At 29.0% G+C, this 27,943-nt stretch overlaps 2 protein-coding genes across 3 annotated transcripts in view; one reads left to right on the forward strand and one right to left on the reverse strand.

Annotated features, from left to right (window-relative positions):
* LOC105362648 (glucose dehydrogenase [FAD, quinone]) overlaps positions 1-16,382 on the forward strand; it is a 55,152-nt gene extending 38,770 nt beyond the window's left edge. The window contains exons 6-8 of the mRNA XM_011500131.1: positions 1,126-1,356; positions 14,641-14,968; positions 15,918-16,382. Coding sequence (XP_011498433.1) covers positions 1,126-1,356; positions 14,641-14,968; positions 15,918-16,230 — 872 coding nt within the window. The 3' untranslated portion in view covers positions 16,231-16,382. The remainder of the gene's footprint in view (positions 1-1,125; positions 1,357-14,640; positions 14,969-15,917) is intronic.
* A 2,445-nt stretch (positions 16,383-18,827) lies between these two features.
* On the reverse strand, positions 18,828-27,907 carry LOC105362650 (zinc metalloproteinase nas-13). Of its 2 annotated transcripts, none has more exons than XM_011500133.1 (5): positions 27,773-27,907; positions 25,223-25,574; positions 24,590-24,895; positions 19,569-19,702; positions 18,828-18,916 (listed from the first exon to the last, which is right to left on the reverse strand). In XM_011500133.1, the coding sequence occupies exons 2-5, from the start codon at positions 25,566-25,568 to the stop codon at positions 18,830-18,832; spliced, it is 873 nt and encodes a 290-aa protein (XP_011498435.1). In that variant the 5' UTR covers positions 25,569-25,574; positions 27,773-27,907; the 3' UTR covers positions 18,828-18,829. The 2 variants fall into 2 exon arrangements, with proteins under 2 accessions (XP_011498435.1, XP_011498434.1); XM_011500132.1 differs by having other exon boundaries at positions 27,694-27,907.
* Positions 27,908-27,943: the final 36 nt, after the last annotated feature.

Consider the following 27,943-nt stretch of genomic DNA (forward strand, 5'->3'; position numbering starts at 1 on the left):
TATTTTTTTTTTTTTGTTTTTTTTTTTACAATTCATTAGTTTTATTTTCATGCCTCTACTATTTTATAAATCAATAATTCCATAGCAAATTATATTCCGACAATAATACCTAAATTTACGATTTTTTATCGTATATTCGGCAATTCTTTGCTGATATATTATTATGGAGAATTTCGGAAAAACTTAATAATGCATTAATTTAATTTTCGAATTGAGGATAATAATGTAATGATTATAAATAAGGAAATATCAAATTATTTACTTTTAATATGAACGATAAACGTTCAATTAAGATTATTTTAATATTCATAAATTAACGCTAAATTAATTTTTTTAAATCCACGCGTTTTGTCCCACAGCATTTACATTTACGTGTATAGAAGTGGACATAACTAATCTTTCATACTTGACAATTATCACATCAATTTTCATTTATCAACAACTGTGTTCGCATAAAAATTTCTTTCCATACTATAAAAATAAGCTATAGTAAAATCACAATCAAAAATGCCAAATGCAATAATAACAAATATTGAGATTTATCGTGAAATAATAAATATAAGCCTTTGTTATTGTTTGTTCTATTGTAAAATACGCTTCATATGTACGCGTAATGTAAAAATAAAGTTTCGGCTAATTCAAAAAGCATATATTATAAGAGAGACAAAATTTTGTCGAAATTAATAATAATTAGTAATATATTAATTAGAACGTTATATTGATCTAGCGACTTGATGATGAGATACATTGCAAAAAAATAGCTATAAAATTGGAACGTAATTTTGAAAAATATTGTCTGAAAAAACAAAGAAGGAATGACCGAAAATGAAAAAATATTACGTTTTAAACGTTCGCCACCCCCGCCACCCATCCCCCCCAAACCCCCGCCCCATCCCTAAGATCCAATGTAATGTTATAAAAATTGTTCAAATTTCCAGTTAAAAGTCAGACAAAACAGAAAAAAAAATGTAGCTACTTAAAGCACCAGACGACGTAACCGAGCTATAACCACGTTAATCTTACTCGCCTCGCGTAGCCTTCGAGTTCCGCATGGCGTTTCAAAGATAAACGAAAATTGTAAGAGGGCGAAAATTATGCGAACTTAACAGGAAAAAAATTGCCCAGGTGCGGTGAACTCTCCGCAAATATTGTTGAACAGCGGCGTGGGACCGCGGGAAGACCTCGAAGCGGTCGGGGTCCCGGTTATCCACGATCTCCCAGGCGTCGGCCAGAATCTGCACAATCATGTGGCCTACGCTATGACCTTCACCATCAACGACACCGACACCACACCACTCAATTGGGCCACTGCCATGGAGTACTTACTGTTCAGGGACGGCCTCATGTCCGGCACCGGTAAGTCTATGCACGACCCTCTACTCCTCCTTCTGCCATTACATTCATTATATTTTAAATATATTGCGATGGCTGGAAAGCTGCACATCAACATCTATCGAGGATGAGCCCGACGAACATATAGTATTCCGTATCGAGTAATTACAGACATAAGGTACTTTAAAGCATGCACGCATGCATTCGTGAAATTCGAGAAAATTACAATGTACCGATAGTATTATCTCCTGCTCGGTGGGATCCCCCTGGCACTTATTTCATGCTAACTAACTATTGATTAGCGCGCTGATGTCGCAGTTTTCGGATTCACGAGTATCTACGGATTTAATAATCATTGTTCGTTAATGATTGATTAATATCGACTGTAAGCTTAAAAGCTTTTATTAGAAACATCGAGGGAACGTGGAGGGAACATCGAGTGAATTAGTATAAATTTTGGCTATGCTACCTTCCTAGAACTCCCCCCCCCACATCCCCATCCCGCCCCACCTTCTTTCTACCACTCGATTTCACTATCCTGCTTTCTCTCCCTTCATTTAATAAAGCATTCGTATATAACGTTCTCTTCGATGCTGATCTTCGACAGAAGTCTCTATTGCAATAGTATCTAAATCACATAAATAGCAATAAATTTGTAACAACTTAATTGAACGTTAGCAATTCAATTTATGATACAGTGAGTAGAAATATCAGAGTGAGTAATTGGATATATAAGATTATTATAGCTTTAACCATTTGGGAATTACTACGGATTGAAAACAATGACCAAAAAATGCTCCAAAAAAGATTAATATTCTTGGAATAATTATGAATTATTTTTTCTTTTTTTTAAAGCAAAATAGACAATAATATCAACGTTTAGAACAAAACTATCGTTCATTATTATGGTGAATTTGGAACATTTCATCGCTCTTCGATGATTAAAAAAATCAATTATTAATCTTTAAGCAATTGTCACCTCCATTATGATAATTATATATTTAATCTCATAGAATTTAATTATAAAATTAAATACAACGAACTGAATATGTTTAGCATTAGGAATAACCAAAGTGTAATTCTTAGGACTGAAAACAAGAATAGAAAAAGGCATTAAACTATAAACGTAAAAAACAATAATAATGCGAATAATACTCATAAAACGTCCATACGTAGAAATTCGATCAGAAACGTTTCCCACGATAGGTTCAATCTAAAATGAGATAAAAAGCTTTGCAGGGAACTCTAGTGGTCTACTTAATAGATATAGAAGCTACTTTCATAAATTATTTACTCTTCGTGAATACGAGGATAAAATATAAAACGATGTATATCATTCTATTCGCTGTCATATATAATAGACGTTAAATAAAAGTAATTTTATTGATGAATTTAATTTATTTGAAAGTTAAATTACTAAAATATTTAAATATACTATGTTAAATATGTAAATTAATGAAGGTGAAATTTTTTATGAGTATAAACTGTTACTTAATATTATCAAGAATATTCTATTTAATCGATCATTACTGATTATACCAATGAAAATTAAAATCTTTAAAATTAATAGAAATTGACGTATTTATAACAATTTCATTCATTTTTAATATCGAGTATTGAATTTATTAAAAATTTACAAAATAACCACGACCAAAAGTACAAATTAGATGTTAGTTCACGCATGAAAACATAGGTATATGCATTTATTATGTATGAAACGAAAACTTCGTTTATTTTACCTTTTTTTCATTTGTATTACCAAATTTGATCATCTAAAACAAATAAAAACAATCGATACCTTCACTGTCAGTAATAAAAAATTAATGTACAATTAGTAATAACTGTGATTTATATTACGTATTTATATTATTCTAATCTCATGGTCTTTACAAATATCAATTTAAATGACCACATAATAAAAAGCAATATGAATAATATAAAGAGAAAAAATATTTTAGAAAGTAAAATAAAAAACATTATTTGTATATTTTAATCTATAATTCATTGTAGAAAAATGCATTAATAATTATTAATATTACATTATAACATTACATATATATATATATATATAAACTCTTATGAAAAATAAGTGACACTAACTATTAAATAAAATGTATAGTAATAAAGATATGTAGCAATTCTATAGAATAATTAAGTCAATGTATAATGAAACATAACATTTTTATTGAGTTTTCATAATAGATTAATTAAAACGATAATAAGATAGAATAAAATTAATGATAATAATAACATATAGTTTTAGATTAATATTAACGATAAATATTGATAAGTTAATGGTGTAATATAACATCAGAAAACTTTTATCGATAAGATATTTTTGCAATTTCATAATACCTAGTAGGTTATGTAAATAATAGTGGGAAATGAATTATTGTAAAAGAAATCATTGGAGAGAAATCTGTTGTGTCAGTGGCGTATAGTAAAAACTGAGTCCATATTTTATATTTCAATAGTTAAATAACTTAAATATAAATGTTTGCGGTTCTTATGATTCAATCACTTTTTCATATGATACTTTTTAAATCAACATTTTCACTCTTTAAAAAATCAATGATAAAATATTTATTACACTTTCTGATATTATTTGTTAATTAAATTACATAAAACAAATGACAATTTACTAATATATTTATATAATACTAATCGATTAATAAAAGAAAAGATATCTTACATCTTTTCGTTAAACTAAAAGTAGTTTGTTTTACAGATTTTTTATAAAATAATTACTAATCATATAATACGCAATTCTATGAATTAAAAACTTATAATACATAAGAATAATTGATAGACTAAATTAAACATTGAAATGTTTTATGCAAATATTACCAATCATTTTAATATTAACAGTCGTGAATAATACATCAATAATACAAAAAAAAAAAAAAAAAAAAAAAAAAAAAAAAAAAAAAAAATAATGTAAGAGCAACGAATATGTTATAACGATTGTGGACAATTCAGCTCATTGTTCGAATAATTTTTTTTTTAAATAATAGTATTATTAATAGCAAAACTTACATGAGGTTATAAAATAAACTTTTACACCATACGGCAAATATCATATTCTCTCAAAAGTATGAAAATATGTCATTTTTAATTGCAAATTTAATACTATATTATGAGAAAATAAAATTGATGCTTTAAGATTAACCGTTGTTGAAATTAACTCAATTTCGTTTAATTCCAGAAATTTATAATATATATAACTATTAGATCTTGACGTAAAAAGAGAGCTTCATAAATCTTTTCTGTATAACATAAATGACGATCTCTATCTCAATGTATAATTTATTATAAGAAATAATGTAAATATCATTTTTTAAACATACAAATGATTATTGCCGGTTATCATACCCATACAAATGAAACGAGTCGTACAGAAAATAAAAGTTGAATACTAATTAACGAACTCTTCTTCGTGAATAATAAAATAATTTTCTCATATTATACTTTGCAAATTCATAAATTAATATTGTACCCTACATTAATATATTTTTCTCATCTCGAATTAGTAAGGATATTCAAAGTAAGGATACGTAATTTTGCAATTAAATAATAAATGTAAACATCGGTCTATATAATAGGCAGTAATATAACAATTTCTTTACCGGAATATTTCGTATTAAACTATGTGTGCAATATTTGTTATTATAAAAAATTCTTTATAAAATTAGGAATTAATTAAATGAGAGAGTAAAAACAAGAAGTAATGTATTGATTAATTGTTATTATCAGATTTATTTATAACTGGTGATATTGGTTGAACATTTTTGTAAAACAAATATTGATTATATATAAAAAAATACGTACTCCAACCCTTTTTGCTCTAAACTTCACAATATTTACAATTGAATTGAAACAAAAGTTACTTACAATGATATTTATACATACATTATTAACCTACAATGTAGCGTAAAACAATGAAATTTATATGCATTTATATTCCATAGAATAAAATTTAATTACAAATATATTTATACATACATTATTAACATCCAATGTAACAGAAAATCATAATATGTATATTAATTTAAAAACTTATCGTAATATTTTATATTTTTTGCCCTAAAATTAAAGCTATAATTAGGCATTTTTTTTTATTTGAATTATCTAAAGTTTGATAATTAAATTTTTTATCTATAAATATTTGTATTTTAATTTCGAAAACATTGAATGTTGATAATGAGTTAAAAATACCGAATTATATCAATATTATGGTTGTAAAAATAAAATTCACAATAAAAAATATCGGCTTTTCTCGTAATGAAGAGTGAAATTGGAATAGAAATATATATTGAATATACATGTGTGCGCATTTCATTTTTTATAAAGCCATTAGTGGAGCACGATAGATCCGTCCTTACATACTAATTATCTAATGCTCGGAGAAAGAATGTATGAGACACTGTGACAAGAAGGATAATCTCCAAGTGGCTTAGTTCCGTATTACTTACTCTCTCGTATAAAATTTCTATCTATGTTTAAGCAGTCCTACAATAATGTTGAATTAAATAAAAATCTTATATATTGCCGATTATTAGAATTCATGTTACACATCTTTATAATCAAATCTGTTTTGATGGAAGATATTATCAGGAAAGAATAGTCTTGTCGGATGGCTGATTATCTATTAAAAGAAAAAGAAGAAAAAAATCACGTGATAAAATATATTTGAAATTTTACATAGTTTAAATCAATTTAAACTTAAAACAAAATTTTCAGAATACATTAAGTATTGTTCAAATGAAGCGTTTTGTATAAAATCATATGAAGGAGTCCTTGACGAAAGTCGACGTCACGATAAATATAAAAATGGGATGGATTGTTGATGAAAAAGAAAAAAAAAAAATACATATATACGAATAAATGATTATAATCTTTTATTAATTATTAAGTTTTAATGTACATAAGCTACCTTCAACATATTATATACATAATTAAAAGCACATTCTTTTAATTTTATTAAAGGACTTGATTTTTTTGATAACATCGTGCTCAATTCGACTCCACACATTTATTTTATATTTTTCATTGCTTATTTTACATTATTAAGCTCGAAAAGTCTATTGTTAACGACAAATATTGATTATAATGTACATATAATAAAAGATCCCTCGATGTATTTTCATGCATTAATAAATATAATAGCCAACGATAAGCGTCACTGGACCGGAAAGTAAGTTATTGTAAATATATATAAACTTGATATTACGAGAAAGTTATTTGCAAAAGAGACTTCCAATGAGATAACTGTTAAACGTGATAACGGCCATTAACAAAAGTCCATTTGTCCGAGACTCGCTCGCCATACCACGTGATTCAGAAAGACCGACTTATGCTGAGTGATGAAAATACACATGGATATTGCAATGTAACCGACCAACACGAGGTAGCCATGGTTCGGCAATAGTTGGAGGTCAAGCGCTCATGACCCGAGCCCAGGCTGTCGAGGTACCGAGGAAGCCATGGGACGTTGCACACGCAGGATCGTGGCGTTGAACGGATTCCGGATATTCTCATGCATGGACGCAGCCTCGCGTACTCGACTCACCGGGCCAGTGAAAGCCAATTGCGCAATGATTTCTTTCGCGTCCGCGCGGCGATCGATGGTGCTGCAATCCATTTTCCGATCCGGTCGTTCGCGCTCGGCTATTTACGATTCGCGCCGGAATACGGATTCGCGACGCGGCGTTTCTTCCCCGTAGACGACGATTTCGTAGCATTGTCGAGGCATCGGAAAATGATCCACGAATCAACGATCTGTCATGAATGTAGCTGCTACAACCGGCTATTGAAATTTTTGTGAGATGATGAGAAGGAGGCTGGGCGACGGCTAAAGTCGTTCGTTGAAAAATGCGTGAAGTGATGTTCTCCGCTGTAACCCTATCCGAGAAGATATTGATTGACATTTTTATGAATCACTCGTATTCTTCTTCTTCTTCTTCTTCTTCTTCTTCTTCTTCTTCTTCTTCTTCTCCTTTTTCATATTCTTCTGATTTCGCATGTGTCGCGCGATTACATCAGAGTTTGATTGATAAGGTGAAGACGGCTAGGTGATTTCATACCACTTTATTATTGGCAAATAGGGCATTTCGAATCATTCGTTGCATTCTTTTCTCGATTCCGCGTTTTGCATCGCTTCTTTAACGACTTTTATAAACTCTTGTAAAATGTGTATAAGCAATTAGGCGTACAGTTCGACTTAGTTGTCGCGAAATTCTAAAAACTAACTTGCAATGACTCGAATGGCAATAGATATGAAAACAGATAGAAGATTTAAATTAAGAATAAAAACATTTACGACTTTATTAATAAAATAAAATTCTGATGGACTCGAGTGGTGATTAAAATTTCTTGGTTGAAAAACCATATTTTTGTATTTTCACCGCTCTTACTGCTTATAATATATCTTGTAAAATTCAAATAAAATTTTTAAAAAATAGGGGATGGGGTGGAGGGGGGAAGGAAAAAAAGATGCATAATTAATGCCACAAAATTTTAGAATTTTAAATATTTTCTATTAAATGTGTTTATAGCTTTATAGCTATTATAGCTTGAGATAGTACAGACTTGTTGACCTACAATAAAATATGTGAAAACTTAGCGATATGTTAGTTCTCTATATTATACACAGCAGCATTCATCTGACAACAAAAAGTTTTGAACGAAGCAAAGGGTATCTAAAGCCTCCGCTCAATTATCATCCCACTGTAAAGATATGGGATAAGTGCTCGGTTACCTAAGAAAAAAAGTCGCCTATCCTCTCGTTACTCGCAAATCAATAAAACAGGAATTTTAACGCGACACACCAAAGAGCCAAATACGCGTGCCACTACGGTCTCACGTAAAAATTACCAGCAATCAATTACGTAGCACAAGTCGAAGAGACCATTAAAATAACGTTGAAAGGCATGGTTTGATTTACGATCGTTCCTTCCATATTTTGTCACTCTCGATTTCCGCTTAGCGCACACGAACTCGCGCATCCACCCTAACGCGGAGAACTCGTCGGCTGATTTTTTTTACAAACTCTCGTGTACTCTGTGTGTAAGTAAGTATAATATTTTTATTCGCCAGCCTTGAGGCACGAAGAATTATACATTGTACCTATGTATACGATACAAGACTCTTTTTTCCCTTTCGCCAACTACTATGAACGTACTTCCTCGTTTATGTAGCCCCCACTTTCTTGACCAGTTGTTTTACTAAACCACTGTTAAAATGGAAAAAAACCTTTCTTAAAAACGAATATAATTCATAGGCATTACAAGTATAATACTTAAGTGTTTAAGAAAGGAGCATACTCACAGTATTAAGAATTTTACCTTTCGGGAAAAAGCTATGTTATCTATTTGCTATTTAAAGCATAAAACAACCTCTAATTTAAAAACAAAATTCGACTGTGGTAGTTGAAGAGAAAGTTCAATGAAAAACTGATTAATTTTATGGTAAAATTATTCGAAAAATGTAGAAGTTGTTGCAGTGGTGTGATCTACTGACACTCGTTTTGAATGTAGTTTCTTCGACTTTTCGTCATGATATAAAGATTACAGGTTTATTTATTTATTTATTTATTTATTTATTTATTTATTTTTTTTTTTTTTTTTTTTTACATAATTCAAACACTTTTCACTCTATATTATAATGTGGCAAGCTTCATAAATATTTCATTACAAATAAAAATATTTTATTCGTTTTAATACTCATATGGACTTAATATTGTAACTCGACTGATCGATATTTCCGAATATTTCAAAACTGTTTAAAATTTTTTTTAATTTTATCACAAAAGCAGGACAATTAGAAAAGAGGTTCCCCGTATATACAAACAAATATGTTAAAATATTGAAAAAGAGCTTTGACTATAATGAATTTATACATAGTTAAGTATAAAAATTATTTACTCAATCAAGAATTATAATGTTTGACTTCATTAGTTTATTTAAAAGTGACTAAAAAAAAAATTAGAGATATATTCGGGCTCCGGTTCAAAAATTTTACATACAATTTTATCTCTAATGGAATTACTCATTTAGATATGTTTCCATTAAATTAAAATAATAGTAATCGTTTCCTTGGAATCGTTATTTCTGTTTTATGAAAGACAAAAATAATAAAAGAATGGCATGCAGTTACCTGATTGTAAAAAAATATCAGTATGTAGTTTTTAAAATACACTAACAAATTAATAAGCCACAATTGTAGTGTACAAATTTCTTACGTTGCTTTATCAATAAAATTTTGTTTATAAAAGTTTTTTCCAATTCTCTTTTTCTTCTTACTTTATATTTTATATATTTCGTCGTTATTTTTCGTTTTTCTGTAATAAAAATTCCTATTCATTGGTTGTGCAAAAAAACAAATATCTATCTATATGTATATATATATATATATATATATATATAAATGTACTTTTTAATTTATTTATTATATTTTAGTATTTAAGTAATAGTTTAATATTAATATACCATAAAAATCATTTTAAAATTATTATTTAAAGTACATTTTGTTTATTACAAAACTAAATTAAACAATTCATTAAACACTGTTTTTAATAAGTAATTTTAATTAATAAATAGATGTTTATAAAATATACGAGTATGAAGTTTTTTATAAAATATAAAATATAAATAACTAAAATGTATATTAAAGTAATTAGAAAACAAATTATATAAACTAAATAACTAATTTCCTGCTATGCCTGCAAATATAATCATAAATTATAAAATCACATAGACTATATTGAAATACTACGCAGTCTTAGTATAATGTTTTTAATGTTATTTTAATGAAATATTTGCGTAAATTATGATTCATATAAGCCATTACAATCATCTTCAGAATCTGACTATTTGAAAGTTTGATTTCGCAGCCTACTAACACATGACAATTTTCCATTAAATACTTGTGCAACGCGTATATTTCTACTGAACACGTCTGATATTTACATACTCGAGTGCTTAAGATTTACATAATAAATTTAAATCTATAAACAAGTAGTATGTAAACAATAATATAATAATAGGAATACATATATTGACAATGAACATTAATAAATATATTTATAAAATCTTTTTTTTTAATATATTAAGGTGAAAAATTGTACCTACGCTCCTAAAAGACACGTAAACATTCTAATTCATTATGAAATATTTATTTAATTTTCTCTTGAAAAAACTTGTAATTATCATTTGCATTTCAAAGATAAATTAGAATATTTCAAGATGAGATTGAAAATTGACCAATAATATATTATGTTTCTTTTATTTATATAATTACGTAAAGATTAAGGAGAAAAAAAAACTTGAAAAGAAGCGATTAGACTTGTAAGATGAATATTCAACGATTGCTTATAATATTACGTATTCAATTAAATTTTCTTACATTCGAGATTTTTATTTCAAGCCTTCCATCTCCATTATTTGAAATAATAAAATTTTTCATTTTTGGATTTTTATGCTCTACTTTATTTACTATTTCATTAAATACTTATACTGATTCAATAAATTGTAATAAACAAGAGTTTCTAAAGAGAAATATTACATTACCGTAACAGTATAATAAATGTAGCTAATAAAATGTATTGATTAAAATACTTAATAATAATCGTATTTATTAAATAATTATTATAGTATAAGCTATATTAGTGATATAATTGAATTTCCATAAACATTTGCCATATGACGTGTCAAATGACGTGCGAAAATAAAAAATATCATTTTTATTACGTATAATTAATTATGTGTAATAAATCTAAATTGATAGTAAAATAAAAATTGAAACAATAAAAAAGAATAGAATTTGATTGTTTCTAAATTAACTAACATTTTAATTTTATTCCAATCATTGGCATTTCGTTGGATAGTGCAGGGAAAAAAACGGGAAAATTAAAACTTATACGCTCGGTCACAGATTAACAAATCCAATTTAAATGATTGTCAATAAGACCAAGTTACGTACATATAATTAATTAACCAGAAAGATTGATTATAAAACTTAATTCTTCAAATACAAACCAAATAATTAATATATACAAATGGTATCTTATTGAAATTAACACATATTTAATAGATAAAAAAAATTCTAAAATGTGCCAAAGATATTAAATGTAAATTATTTGATGTAATTTTTGCAAATGTTTCGAAATGTCATTAAACATTTCGAAATATCTAGTGCCACTACACATTCCATTACAGTTAACAGATATAATAAAAGTAATTGCATAAACTACATTGACTTTTCAATTTACGCTATTTTCAAATTTCTCCGTCAAAATGTACAATAATGAGAAATTTTTAATGCTCAGATAAGAAAGATGAGTTCATCAAATAAATTATTTTCCTCGGTCGTAAAAATTACAATTAAAGTAAAGCGCTCAACAAAGAACGCAAATAATTGCGCGACAGTCCGCAAACAGCATATACGCAATGTACTCGCTTATTTACAAGATATCGCATAAACGAATATAAAGAAAACAAAAAATAAATGAATAAAATAAAATAATTGTGGGGGGGGGGGGGGAGATGAGAAAAATGAAAAACAAAACAAAACAAAAAATCAGATAACCGATATGGAACAGCACTCCCTCATCCTCGAGCCAAAAGACAAGCAGATCATCCGCGGGAACGCATGAAAATGCCCTCCGGCCATCGGCTGTCGGCTGTGTCGACGTAACGCGCACTGCATCGTCGTAATTGGCATTGGCCACTGACCGCTGGCACTCTGGAAAAGTGCAATTAATAGCACGTAGAACGCATGATTGCGGTGAATTCTAGTAAGCCCCCGGGGCCCTCCCGTAAATACAAACAAATACTGCGCGAGCGCGCAGTATCGCGTGAGTTTCGCCGATTCCGCCGAGAAGGCCAAACAACTCTATCTCACGTCTTTCGCGCTTTCCACGGGCCTATGCCCGTGCAACGAGAAAGGGAGAGGAGCCTCACCCTTGGCCCCTCCCTCGATTAGTCCATTCGAGCCGTGGCTGCATTCATTGGTCTTTCCGTTTAACCTAATGACAAGATGCATTCGCTGATTGTGCAATGCGAGCATTGTGCATAGAGCGGCAAGAATTTCCAATTTATCGAGTCGGCTTTATTGCAGGCGGCTTTGGCGCCGGGGAAAAATTGCCGAACGCGCAGATGTAAACATGTCGTTATTGTTAAAATCGGAAAATCGACGTACCGGTCATTAAATGGCACGCAATACTCCTGCTTATTTGGATTGCATCGTTACATCGCTGTTGCGATCGAATTATCCGCGTTCACATTCAGATGCAAAGCATTGTGCATCCATCATACGTATGTAAATAGTTTTTATGGGAGGATTGAAATGTCATTGAATCGCTTCTTAATTGTGTTATGATGTAGAATGTGCAAAAGTTAATATCAAGATAGCCGATTTACCGATTGATTGTTATGATTATTTTTTTCGTTTTCCCTTTGGGACGAAAGCTTCGATTGGACGAGCGATTTAAAATATTTAACTTGTACTGTACATCAAAGAGATTATTAGATGCGTTCTTATATTTGCTATTCGTATCTCTGTTGAATGTATTTGTTGACGTTGACACTATTTATAGAGAGGAGTCGTTTTATTCAGCTTTATGCACATACTTGTTGCAATCTTCCTTCATCGAAATCATTTAAATGATCAAAAGGTTATAATAATTGCATTTAACATAATTTCATATAGAATGTGACAAATGTATATTATGTTTGGATTGTAGTTTTTTTCTGCTCCCCCCTCCCTCCCGGCCCATAAATCCTATAATTAAAAATCATCATTATTTCGTAAAAGAAAGTATAAATAATAAATTATTAATTGTGTATAATAATCATAAACTTCATCTTATAATTTGCATATTTTAATAAAAAAAGAGAGAGAGAGAGAGAGAGAGAGAAAGAGAGAGAGAGAGAGAATAAATGTTTCATTTTAGAAATTTTACGTTAAAAGTCCTTAACTCCTCCTTTTAATGATATGACTTATACTCATTTATGGGATGTCTAACTCCACTTTAAATTTTAAAATAATTTCTTCAATTCATACGTATCTCGTTTATATGCGTAAGCTCACGAATAACCCTTATTTCGTGCAATTATCTTTGCAAATATTTCATTATAATGAAATACATTACCTTTGAGAATATCTGATACAAGGAGCTAATCAAACATTAATACTAAAAAATTGCACTTCTAAAGCTTTTTATTAAATGTGGTTTTGCAATTTGATTATGAAACTTGTGTGACGAAATTTATCCAAGTGTAATTGTATTACAAATGCAAAAAAAAAATTGCATCGTAAAATTTATAGACATAATTTTAATGCAGAGCTTCTGTGCGATTAAAATTTAAAAATTTTTTAAATTAAATTTTTCAACAAACTATATACCGTGGCAGGTAAAACGACTCTACTTTTAATATCAAATTATTAAAATTTTGAAACGCAAAATTCATCATTATTTAATGTTGCATGAAGTATCTTAAATATCCGACATAAATTGTAACAAAATTTATGTCCACTGGAAGTCTACACAAGTGTCAATTCGAATTTACTAATAAATAATTATGCGCAATATTGCAACTTATGGCCTTATTTTAAAATCAATATATTTCATAAATATAAGAATTATTATAGGCTGCAACGATTATAAATATAAAATTATATAAAACATATTGATAACATATTTTAAAAATATATTTATCTTTCAATAAGAATTAATTAATTAAAAATAAGTTTAATTACTTTTTCCAATAGTATTTAATTATTATATTCTTTTATTGTCTGTTTGCTTGAACATTTTTCAATCGAAAATTATTGGATTGCGTAGCAAAATTAAATGACAGCAATTGATTTTTATATATTTATAAAGCTCAAAGCACCGAATTAAGTTTAAAAAATCTAAATATCTGAAAACAACATTTGTTCAACAAACAAAAAAAAAAAAAAAAAAAAAAAAAAAAAAAAAAATACAATCGATCGACGAAAACATGAATGGAAACGTTTTAATACATTTTGACAGACAATTTTCACGTGCAAATTAACTTACTCTAACAATTTCTCTTTTATACCATAAAAAATTAATTTTCCTTATAAAGTGATATTAGTTGAAAAGTAATAATATCGATAAGAATGAAATCTCATTTAATATTGATATTATTATTATTAGAATTGCAACGATACTCGGCGCAATCACAATTACATCTTTAATAAAGTTTTAAATAATATTCGAAGCATCAAAAACACAAAAAGCAGTATTTCTCTCGCAATATTAACAAAGTAATGTTGTTATTCCAGGCATTTCGGAGGTTACGGCGATGGTAAACACAAAGTACGCCGACGCTAACGAGGATCATCCAGATATTCAAATGATCTTTGGCGGTTACTTGGCCGATTGCTCAGAAACTGGTATGGTTGGAGAGAAAAAGGGTTCCAATCGAGTGATTCTCATTATACCCACTCTTCTCCATCCAAAGAGTCGTGGATACGTACGACTTAGGAATAACGATCCACTATCAAAACCCATTATTTGCGCCAAGTATTTGACTCATCCGGACGACGTCGGCGCACTCATCGAAGGCATCAAATTCAGCATCGCTTTGACGGAAACCGAAGCTCTCAAGAAGTACGCCACTCTTATCTTCCTTTTACCCTTTTTTCATTTTATATCCTCTGCATTCATCACATTAACTAGTAATATCAGAAATATACGCTCTTAAACATTGATGGATTTATTAAAATTATGAAAGCTTAAAATCACTATATGCTGCATCTATTCAGCGCCGTTCATTTTACGTCTCTGTCATAAATAAAAGTATATTGTGCTAATGACTTGATTTGCTACAAAAACAAACTCAATATATAAGTCGCCAGTATATTACACGGACAACTTAAGAGTTAAATAATTATGTATTTAAAATTTGAAGGTAAACGTATTGATGACCTGCACGTATTTGGATCTCATATCTTGTATTTTGTGAAAAATTATGCGAACGTTGAATTTATCCACGTTGAGATAGAGCATTTGCACTATCCATGCATGCGGAATTGACTTCAATAAGCATTTCGAAGGCATGAGAAAATTATGTTCTATTTATTCGGTAATATAAATCTCTAATCTTAAATGCGATCGTTAATGTCTGATAAAGAGGTAATAAAAGCGTTTTGCCATTATCAAAACCTCGAATTAATATAAGAATGGAAGTACATTTAACAATGAATTGCCGTTGCTCGTGTAAATGCACGTGAAAGACTCGAAGCATAAAAGTGAACGATTAAAACGATATTCGCTTATATAAAAAATAAGCGTTGATTCAAAATTTAGATTAACATAATGCATAAAGTAAATAAATTGAGGAATTGCCACTGGCTAAATGAACAAAAAACTTGGCAAAACTTGTCGAGGACCTGTACAGGTCGCGCAACAGATCGTTATATCTTGCCCGTAAGATATTTACGGGCCAGAGGACGACTAGTAATCTCGCACTGGCTTATCCTAAAATGTCAATCCGAAAATGATGAAATTAGGTTGTTATCAACGGCATCATTAGATTGTATTCGCCTATTCTCCACAGGTACGGATTCGCCCTGAACCGTATGCCGGTGAAGGGCTGCGAGCACCTGAAATTCGGCTGTGACGCTTACTGGGAGTGCGCGATTAAGCACGACACAGCTGCCGAGAATCACCAGGCGGGTTCCTGCATGATGGGGGCGGCAAACGATCGTTTCGCGGTCGTTGACAACCAGTTGCGCGTCCATGGCATCCAAGGGGTGCGAGTCGCGGACACGAGCATCATGCCGCGGGTCATATCCGGCAACACGAACGCACCAGCCATAATGATTGGGGAGCGCGCAGCCGACTTCGCCAAGAGGGCGTGGATCGGATGATGATCGATCCGCCCGGAAATTAGCTAGTAATCGGCGCGCGGACGCTGTCTGCGGATGTGTACCTCGCCTCGACGACTTTGCCCGACGCCTCGTTGAGATCTCCAATATATATATATACATAAAACTATTTCTTGATTGTTCTCTCTCTCTCTCTCTCTCTCTCTCTCTCTCTCTCTCTATTTACCTATCTACCTATCTATCTATCTATCTATATATCTTAGATCCTGGCCTCTTGTTCATTTTATATACGAGAAACGAGACGCAACTAACATCAACCTTAACTCCCCATTAGTTCTGAACTTCTCTCAATGTCTCGTGTTTCGATACTCCTACTCCCTCCTTCTCTCCGTCACTCCCTTCATCACTAATACCTTGATATTGCCAATTACCTTGAACGTCTCAGAGATTTTCATATAAAATAAAAATCAAAAAGTGACTTTAACGAAACTGTCAATTAAAATTGCATGAAAATTAAAAATGAAATATTTATAATTTTAATTATTGGAGAAATGTGCCTTAACATAGTGATTTTTCAATCATTACAAATCATTATACAACTTGCGTAAGATTTTATAAATTCGAAATTGTTTTTCAATAGTGGTGACTGTAAATTCATAATTGAATAATAATTTGAAATCAATTTTAAACTAAACTTCGTCCGTAAAACTAAATATTGAACCTAATAATCAAATTAATATTGTTATTTTAGTAGATGTTAGTAAATTGTTATTTTTAAAATAACACTGCATAATATTATAATATTTTTTTGAATTGATGAAATAGCCATTTTTAAATGATTTTTTATTGCATTGAGAAATAGCAATTAAATAAAATTTGTTCGTGATAAAAAGTTTAATAATATTGAATAATTTTGCAAAATGTTTATATATCATTTCTATTAAATTCATGCAGATATTTTATAAAATAACAATACCAACAATAATATTAATAACAATGATGGTGGCGACAGTGATGATTATAATAATAATAGGTAGAAGAAGCAGAACAAAATCAGTAATAGAAATAATTATAATATAAAAATAATAAGAAAATTAATAGACATTTTTCGTTAAAAATATGATAAAAAATTAAAGAATTTTGCGTTTATACGATTGGTAATTATTATTTTTGAAAATTTTCAATAAATATATTTTAAATTCACAAATTACTATTATAATGTAGAAAAAATATTATCGTCTCTATTTTCAAAACTTACCTTTCATTTTATAGCATAATTATTATTATTATATTTATAATTATGCATTCGCATTTTAATAGAAAATAAAATATAGTTTTAAAATTTAATGATACAACATATTTGCATTCATTTTAAACTATCGTAGTGTCAACGTTAAACTTTACATAATTTTTGTTTTAAACACATATTCACATTACATAATTTAACAAAGCAATAAAAAAATCTACAGTTGATCTATCTATTACATTTTCCTTTTCTGAAATACTTGAATGAAGAGTTCAGAATTGAATAAAATTGCTTATATCTCTTTCCTACTTTAATATAACAGTGCCTTTACGAACGGAATGAAACTCTATGTGAGATTCAATGCTCAGTAATATACTTTTAGTGACTCGATTATATTTGTAAATTATATATATATATATATATATATCTATATATATATATATCAACATACATGAGTATATATAAATAAGATTTTTAAAATTATTTGTAATACTTAGTATTATATTAATTAATACTTGATAATTGGCTCTATAAATTTTTTATCATACTATTACATATAATAATTATATTACATTATATTAGTGTAGAAGTTTTCTAATACGTGTACTATTATAATTAGTTTCTCTCGTAGAAATATTTAAATATATATATATATATATATATATATAATATAATCAATAGTATGCACCAATTTCTCAGAACAGGCCTAGTTTGAATATTGAGAATAATTGTCTTTGAAGATAAGTACGCTTTGGTATTATTACAATAAACTTTATACGTATAATTTATTACAATATTATATTTACAATTAGTATTATTTAGTTGTGCTTAGTTGTAGAATGTAAAAATATTGGCTAAATAAAATATTAAAATACCTTGTTGCTTTATTTTCTTTAAAAATTATAAATTATAAACATATACATAATAATTAAGTAATCGTATATTTTAACAAATAAGACTAATATACCATGCGTAATGATAATGAATTAAATACTGTTGCTTATTTTATGGATTGTAAGTATAAAATTAATAACATATATATAGAATGTAGTAATGAATTAATTACAATACATCAGCTTAGTACATAAGAAAGTTACAAAAGCAATATCTTATTAGATAAAGGTATATATGCACACAAACACAAATAACAACAAATATTAATTAAAGACTAAGCTATTTTTTGCTGATACAATTGCATTTAAATATTTGAATTGAAAATGTTTACATAAAGAAAAGGCAAAAAAAACGAAATAAAAATTTGTGCTTTAAAATTTTACTTTGACGATGCATTAATTTAATTGCAGTGATATTCTATTTCGATATTAAAAAAAAACTTGCTTTTTTTTACGTTTTTCTAATACAAATTGTAAATATGAATTGAAAGTAATATTTTTATTAAGCGCATTTGTACATCCTTTGAATTTTTTGAATGTCTCTGGCACTAAAGCCTTCTCTTTGACCAATTTGTCCAGCTCTCTTATCCTGCAAAACATTAAAATTCAGATTAAACAATTTGTCAATATTTCATTTGAAATTACTCGATATAATTATTTCTATTTGACGCGTAAAATCGTTACGGTTTAAACAAGAAAAGAGTAATAATAATAACATTTTATTCTATTATAAATTTATCTTGTAAAATAAAATAATCTACTTATGTTCGTCTCTATTATCGATTCAACGATGACAGGAGATCTGGAATTAACGGTTAAAAAAAAGTTCAAAACGGACAATTTTAAATAAAGTGCAAATATGCTTGTGATTGATGAAGTGAGGCAAATAAAAGTCGAAATAAAAAGATGAGATAAGACGGCAAAACCGTCAAATATAAAGTAGCCGCCTACAATGAAAATGAACAGGCGGTCGTAAGACAAAAGAAGTAAAAAAATAAAAAATAAAAAAGATTAAAAAAAAAACTTACCCACAGCCGTGAAACGCAATTCAAACTTAAATACCGTTAATTTGCCCCAATACCCCCGATTCTATGCCCTTGGCCATCCCATCGCAGCGAATAAAGTAACGAGTCGCGATAAAGTAACGAGTCGCCCGGAATGCCGGTGGCTGCGCGATTCCTCCAGCCGATAAATGAACGGGAGCTCGGCGATTTGGCAAAAGCTCCTGAAAATGCACTCACCCTGGGGATAATCGTGGGCTGTCCGTTGCGGGAGAAGGCGCCGACCGAGTAGTGCATGACGCTGCCGTAGTCGTAGATGACACCAAAGGCTTCGGTCGTGTCTCTCTCCGACTTGGCGAAATTGACCTCGCGACCTTCCACGATCAACAGGATAACGTCAAAGCTTTCATTGTGAGAACTGAGATAATAGCGCTCGTGCCTCTTTCAAAATACTTTTCTCGCCGCCTATGAGATTCGCTATTCAATAGAGCTTGAGTAATGAGCAAGTCTATGCTTTGAGATTGTATTGATAAGCCGTTCGTGTGGGAAGGAAAGTAAACCGTTTAATCGGTCATTTAACGTGATCGCTTAGTCGATCGATCAATGTTGAAGAGGAGATACTAATAAGTAGGCTCCTTACATAATGTATTATTACCTCTCTAATCTTATGAATTTCTGTATCAATTTTTGTTTCAATTTAATGCATTGGACGATTATACGTTTGTTTTACAACATAAATAATTTTATATATTGATATTGATATGTAATTAAGTACACGCTTATCTAGGGTAAATATTAAATTAAATAATACAGTTTAACTTTGACAGGATTAATTTTTTACCTAAAATTTGCTAACATTTTAAAATATTCGATTAAATATTAATGTATGAATTGTCAAAAACTAACATAACAAAATTAATAAATTTCATTTCATATTTGTTATAAATGAATGGCGAGAATAAATCCTTTACATATCGGTACCTTTTTTCTTCTCTATGCGTTATAAAAACACTTGACATTATAATAAATAAAAGCTTCAAACTATAGAATCTAAAGTAAATTGTGTTCTTTTAGCAATAATAGATGCTTAAAAATACCAACTTCTTTAAATAGATAAATTGGCGCACACATAAGCGTATATTAAATATCTTTTGTAAACCATTTTTCTTCTGTTTCTCAAAATGAAATAATATCAAGCAAAAAATTTACATAAAATGCATATTTTATTGCACAAATTCCGTATCTACTAATTATCAAAGCTCGTTTAATTATTCAATATAAAATTATATATCAATAAAAATAATTTAATGAAAATTGAAAAATTTTAAATATCACTTTAAAAAAAAAGTAGACATGTTTTTGAATATGCGTATGATAAATTAAGAAATTAAGAATATATTGACGTTTCGACGAATATATGGCAATTATTATTTTTATAAAGTTATGATCATATGATGTAGTAATTTTATTGTCTGAAAACTATTATCATATGTTGAATATTTATTAACTACATAATTTATACATGTTTAACATTAAAAATTTCAATGAAGATATGAAAAAAGACTTAAAAAACATAGATATTTTAATTTTACTATTGATTATAAAATAAAATTAGTTAAGAAAATTTAGTTAATATTTTTCAAATTCAAGATAAGCTAACAATGATAAATTTAACATTTAACGATTCGAAAGAATATATTGATCATTATTATTATAATAGAGTAACATATAAAAGAAGGACGATTCATGTGTAAAATCATTCGACTATAATACTTCAACTTATATCTGATATATCTACTTTGGACTTTCCCAATACTTGGTAACTGTGGTAAGACAAATCATAGGTAAATCGGTATTATTACGTCCATAGAAATGAATTTAATTTAAAAATTTAATTAATGTCTATAATGTTGTTCATATCGTATACTAATTTACTACCTATTTACTCTTTTATTTATTTCCATAATTCTATATGTATATATATATATATATTTATTCATATATTGAAATACTATTATTATCTCAGCAATATTCTTGTATTCTTAGTAATAATTAGCATTATTTTGATATTGATTGAGAAAAATATATTCAGGACATATATTTTATGCATCAAAGATTGATGTATTTCATGTACATATAGACACCGACAAGACAAATGGATGGAACTTTATAAAGAAGACCATCCATTGAATGAAAAATAACAAATATTGATTATCTGACTAGTATCAATAAAGTAGTCCGCATATTTTTTATGAATAATGTTTTGTAACATTGGAAAATGTAATATCTGCTATGAAGCATTTGTAGCTTCAAATTTTGAATGATATTCACACGATTGTAGGCATTCGTTTGAATATTTAAGTTAATCAACTAAAAATTTACTACCATAAATATTAATGCAATCAAAGGAGTTAATTTTATCCCGAAATAAATGAAAATCCGTGAGTTAATCGATACATACATTTTTATAAATGGATTTCGTTCACAAAATTGAAAACGAAACTCTATTACTGTTTTAAAATAAAAACTATGGATTATAATCTTCGATGCAAAAAAAAATTTGAAAATGTTATTAAAATGAATAATTCATTTGTGCAAAAATATAAATTTACCTTCGCAGCTTCAAATTTATTAAGTCGGTGTTAAATTAATAATATCATTTGTGTATTCAAAAAATATTCGGGTAAATGTAAATATACCTGAGTTTAATAAATCACAATACTATATTCTCTAATATTTAAATAAATTATTGCAACTAATGATACTCGAACGTACACATACAATCGCATATTCATTAGTTTACGAAAAAATAATACTTTTCCATACATGTTATATACTAATAAATCAAGACAACAACTAAATAACATAATGCGCTCTTTCATACCTAAAGCAAATAGTTAAATTTAATATGAAATAATCCTTTTGCAGCTAGAAAATATTTCGTAAACTCCACTGCGTAGACGCGAAGCTTTTATAACTAATATATATATATTATGATTTTAATGTAATATTGTATTGTCATTTAATGTCTATTAGAAAGTAGAAAAATGTTAATAACTATTCATCTCAATTTTGTTTACTTAAAAAAATAATTTTTCTTGTCTAAAACACTTAATTCTACTCAATTACCTAACTTTATAATAAAATCCAACCCTAAGCTTTGATAATTTGTAAATTAAATTACAGGAAATCTAAACGTACAAAGATAATGTTATTAATAGGAGCACGATTAAAGCGGAAAATAATGAATGGACTTGAGAAAAATACCAAATGAATAATTATTACTTAGATTGGTAACTCAATAGGATATAAACTTTCTCTAAATTATCTCGAATAATCCATTAAAAAATTAGATAAGAAAAAATTGCTTATCTCTTTGTGATACATAAAGTTTATTCTTTCACAAATTAAATAATAATCCATAGAGAATAAAGACGTAATTAATCATCGTGTTAGTAACTGTTTAATAAATTTTTAGAAAAATTCTATTGTTATTAACATTGTACTTATTTTGATATTTACTTACTCCTGTTTTTTATTAAAAATTATTACAAGAGCAGAGCTAATATAATAATTTGTAAACTTTAATTATTTTTATTCGCCATAATAATATAAATTGCTGTGAATATATAGATAAATAAATAAAAACTTAAATATTTGAAATGAAATAGGAGTGATTCTAGTAAAATAATGCTCTTTCTTTCTCTCGCGAGACTACGTGAAAGAAAAATATTTCTTCAAATGTACATTGAAAATTGATATTTTTAAAAAGCATAATATCAATTTTATTAAAGAAAAATAAATGGTTTTGAAATATTTAGTAAAAAATATAGACGAAATAAAAATTCAAAGTGGTATAATTTTTAAATTCATATTATAAAGTTTTTAATATTCTTCGAGATTGCAAGAACCTCTCGCGAGTGTTGGACATCTAGGGAAAAGCCAAGTCGTTAGCCATCTGGGGGTCTTTGTCTAAGTCCAAGGATCATTGGACATCTGAAAAAAGGCTTGAATGCACAGTGGCGACCATTACTTCTAGCATCACAATCGCCTACATTGTTCGCAGAGCCAGGTAGACTGTCGCGTTGATATTTAAAACTAAGACACTACGTAACAGGTGCCATTCAGCCATGAGCTAATCACTCAGAGTGGAGACACCATGGAAGGAATACGGTCCGTCTAACAGGACCGCCATGAAAGATACAGGCGCTATAACAGCGGGGATGCCAAGGAAGTAAAAAGCTCTCTCAGTAGAGCCGCCACGGAAGGAGGACGCGTTCAGTTTCGTGTAACTACTCAGCACATCGAACCTCGGGCATAGTGCCCAAGAGCAGGAAGCGGTTGCAGGTGACTCTCACGCACTCTCTCAAGGAACCTCTCATTCAGTGCCAACACGCACTTTCAGCTAGGAATCTCATCTCATGTTGAGAGCAAGCGCACTCTCAACATCGAACCATCTCTTCAAGCTTCCATACCACGAGACATCAAGAAGGAGACGATGGTCAGGCACTGCACGAAGAAGTATACAGAGATTTGCGATCTCCCACCCCTACAACTACTGCATGCTAACTCCATGTGGCAACAACCCAAGAATCATTAGAGTCTATTTGTCAAATAAAATGCAATAAACAAGCACGAAAAGCAGATCTGTTGAATACTGAATTGAATCATTACCCATTCCACTTATTCACACTTTTTATCACCAGTTTTATCAACTGGTGGACTAAGTCTAATGCTAAACAAATATATAATCATCGTGTATAATAAGTTGATTATTTTGTAATATTTTAAGCTTTTAAAGTACTAGCATTAATAATTCAGCTAAATTATATTCGTTAAAATTATTTAACATCTTAAACATTATTTGTAATATGTTGTTTTAATACAATTTGTCGTTAAAAAAATTTAATTATTCATTGCCTAGACAACACTCATTGATTTATAACAACATTTGTTAAAGATCTCGCTTACACGCCCCCGCGCGTACGCACGAGCGCATGAACGCACGAACGCACGAACGCACACATATACGCATATGTATACCTTTCGATTACAAATTGTACAAGCTTTTATATAATATAAAGTTGGGTACAATAACATTTCTTCGTACTATTTTATAGAAATTTTATGATCGTCCAATGAATCTTTTTACGACGTATATATTATAGATAGATACATAAGTTATAAAAGCTACACTAAAAAAGGCTATTGAAAGTATTTTTGAGCGTCATGAACATAAATTTGAACATAAATGAACTTACCTGGTTGGATATTGTGCCACTGAATGTCGACAAAGTCATCGCGCTCGAAACGACTTTGCTCGTGTAGGAAACCGATTGTATGCATTAGTTCGTGTATAACAGTGCCCTTCCTTGTTAAACATTCAGGAACTTGTAAGTTTAAGTTTTGAGGACCACCAATACGACCAATGGTACTCCAGCATCCGGTATTACCAGCTGTGATGCGAATGTAGTCAGTTTCTTCGCCCATATACGGCTTGAACTTGATACACGTGTGGAGATGATAATCCGTCATTGCGTCACGAATTACCTTTTGCTGATCCTCATCTATCGTTTATTATTATTATTGTATTATCATTATTATCATTATTGTATATTTACGTTCATTATTTGTACTTAATGATTGAAAAAACTATTGTGTATTTGTAATGTTAATTGAATTTACGATTGAGACCAAATCAGTACATTTTAAGCCATAGCATTTGGTTATGTTGTAACATTGAAATTCTATGAGGAAATAAGATTGATTAAGAAATGTCTCGGATTATTAAAATCTTTAAAGTATTAAAGTATTAATTACTCGTTTATGCCTCACTCAATCATTATCAATATACGGGAATGCCTTAACTAAACAAAAACTCGCATGAATCTTACTAAAGAATGGACTGATCATGTAGGGAACAACACCACCCGGCCATCTGAAACTTTCCAACCTCATGCCATTGCGTTTAAAGGTATTGGGAAGCATAATATCTCCCTCGAGATACTCTCCCAGTTCTTCCGGATTAACCGACATATTTGCATGCCATTGCGAAACTTTGACACCCGTCGCGTTGCTCGGAGCCACAAACATTCGGTCCTCAACATTTTCAATTAGATTTGCAGTGTCCGATGGATTGTCCAATTGATGGTGGTACGATGTGCTCGGTCGACCGGAGCAATGAGCCACCAGGAGAAAAATACTTGCCAGGACAACTTGATGCGCATTATTTCGTAGCATCTTTTTCTGGGGAAAAGTCAGAAATGTTCTTATGGCTTTAGTTTAAATTCTATAAATCTACGCTCGATCTAATTCCAATATAAAACTCTTCTTCGATTCTCATTTGTAACAATCGCCTAGCAAACGTCAAGCGAAAAACTATTTTTAAACAAAGGCATTTTTAAATAAAGAATCAAAGAAATTCAATTTCAACTTTTCTTATCATCTCGATGAAGATACAAAAGCTCAGAGAATAAAACACATCTAAGCAATATAAGTTTTAAACAGTTATGAAAGATTTCAACTTCAATCTCAGTTTTTTTTTATACGCAAATATAGTCATAATTTATTTGTTTATTCTTTTGTTTTCTTTTTTTTTTTTTTTTTTTTTTTTTTTTTTTTTTTGTTTTTTATTTTTTGTTAAGAAACATGTTCAAATTGCAGTTTGAAATGAATCTTCTGTAAACAAATATGAGCATATGAAATACAAAGAAGTTATTTGCTATTTGTATGATTATTTATTTGTTAAACAAATATTACTTTAAAAGTGCTGTAATAATAATATTTTTAAAAGAATCAATTTATCGTCTCACACTTTATTCATGCAATTTCCGAGACAATTATGTACATATATGTAATTAAAACTCAAAACGATATAAAATAAATATAAAATATATCCCTTACTATGTAACAAATGATATTTTGTATGTAAATAAAATTTAAAAAGATACCCTTTCATTCGTTTATTTGAACAAACTTTTTTGTTATATATATATTATATTATATATTATATTATTTATAAACAAACAAACTACTCGACGCTTTAACAAATTTACAAGTTTATCTAATTATTAAATTTTCTTTCCTTTCTTTTTTAAATATTTTTATAATTTGCAATTCTAACATTTCTCCGATCATACTAATATATCAATTTTCCTCCTTTTATGAGTTTCAGCTTTAAACATTTTCAATAATGCAATATTTTATAATTTAATCTCACTAATTAATGATATAATAATACAATAATGATCCTTTTGCGTTTGCTTATTTCTAATCTTAAAACGAATAATTACACTGATTATACTAACTGAGAAGTTTTTACAATAAAAGAAAAAAAAAGAAAAATAACGCATTTTATACAAAAAAAATACTTCTTTCATTAAAATTGCTATTTATTATTTAAAAATTTTACAAATTTGTTTCAAAGTTGAATACTAAATAATTAAATCTTTCTATACGGAACAATCTAGTCGGTATAAAATAAAATTGATGAGTTTTTAAAATTTTATTAAAATTGAGGCAAAATGAGTTTTACCATATAGGATTCACCGTACCTAATCGATTTAAACAGACATCATAGTTGAACAAGAGTCTGTACAAAACTTTGTTGCCGATTCAACTCTAACTTGCAGCAACAAAACTTTACGTTTATGTTAGTACTTTTGTTGGTATTATTCTAAAAAAATTTTTTGTTAATTTTGTGTTCAAATTTGAGGAATAAACATATGTTTGCGTAAACCTTCAAATCTCTCTCTCTCTCTCTCTCTCTCTCTCTCTCTCTCTCCCTCTCTCTGACTAGTGCTATATAATGCTTTTACAAAATTCTAAATATAAAACCTACATATCAAATTTGAATATCGAATTCTAAATAATAAATAAAATGTCATCTCGCCAACTTTATTCTTAATAGAGCATAATAAATATTATATATTTCATAAGGATTACAACTGTATACGATATTATGAGTACAAATACATAGAAATTTAAACAATAAATAAAGATATAATTTTGTAATAGATCTGGAAATGTGAATATCGAGTACACACAGATTTAAAAGTCCTTTAAACTTAAAGGAATGAAAAATTTTAGACTAAATTTAATCACAAATTATTATATTGTAAATGCATTATAAAATACAATGGTTCTGAAAAATATAAGTTGTTGATTGATTTAAATTTATCCTCAAATTTATTTATTATTTATCATTATGTTTAATATCATTCGTATTAAATGTATGTTTAAAGCATGAAATAGTCCAATCAGAATAAAAGTTTCTAAGTCTAAAAATTGTAAATAAATTCAGTAAAAAATCTGACAAGTCCATAAACTGTAATACTTAGAAATATAAAATAGGAATACTCCTCACCTTTTATCTATAACAACTATGCACTATTATTATTTTGCCGTAAATCTAAAAAGAGAAATAAAATTAATAAAATTATTACAAATGAACTAAAGCAGATGATGAATGTTGATTTCTAATCACAAAATGAACTTCGGCACACTGTCGAAGTTCCGTTGGTCGCTTGTAACTTTATAGTCGTAAGAACAGCTCCACCATTGCCGACAGCACACTAGTACTCTCGCAGATATATTGGGGACAGTAAAGATAACGC

Source organism: Ceratosolen solmsi, unplaced genomic scaffold (genome assembly GCF_000503995.2).
Source record: "Ceratosolen solmsi marchali unplaced genomic scaffold, CerSol_1.0 scaffold41, whole genome shotgun sequence".
NCBI classification, from domain to species: Eukaryota; Metazoa; Arthropoda; class Insecta; order Hymenoptera; family Agaonidae; genus Ceratosolen; species Ceratosolen solmsi.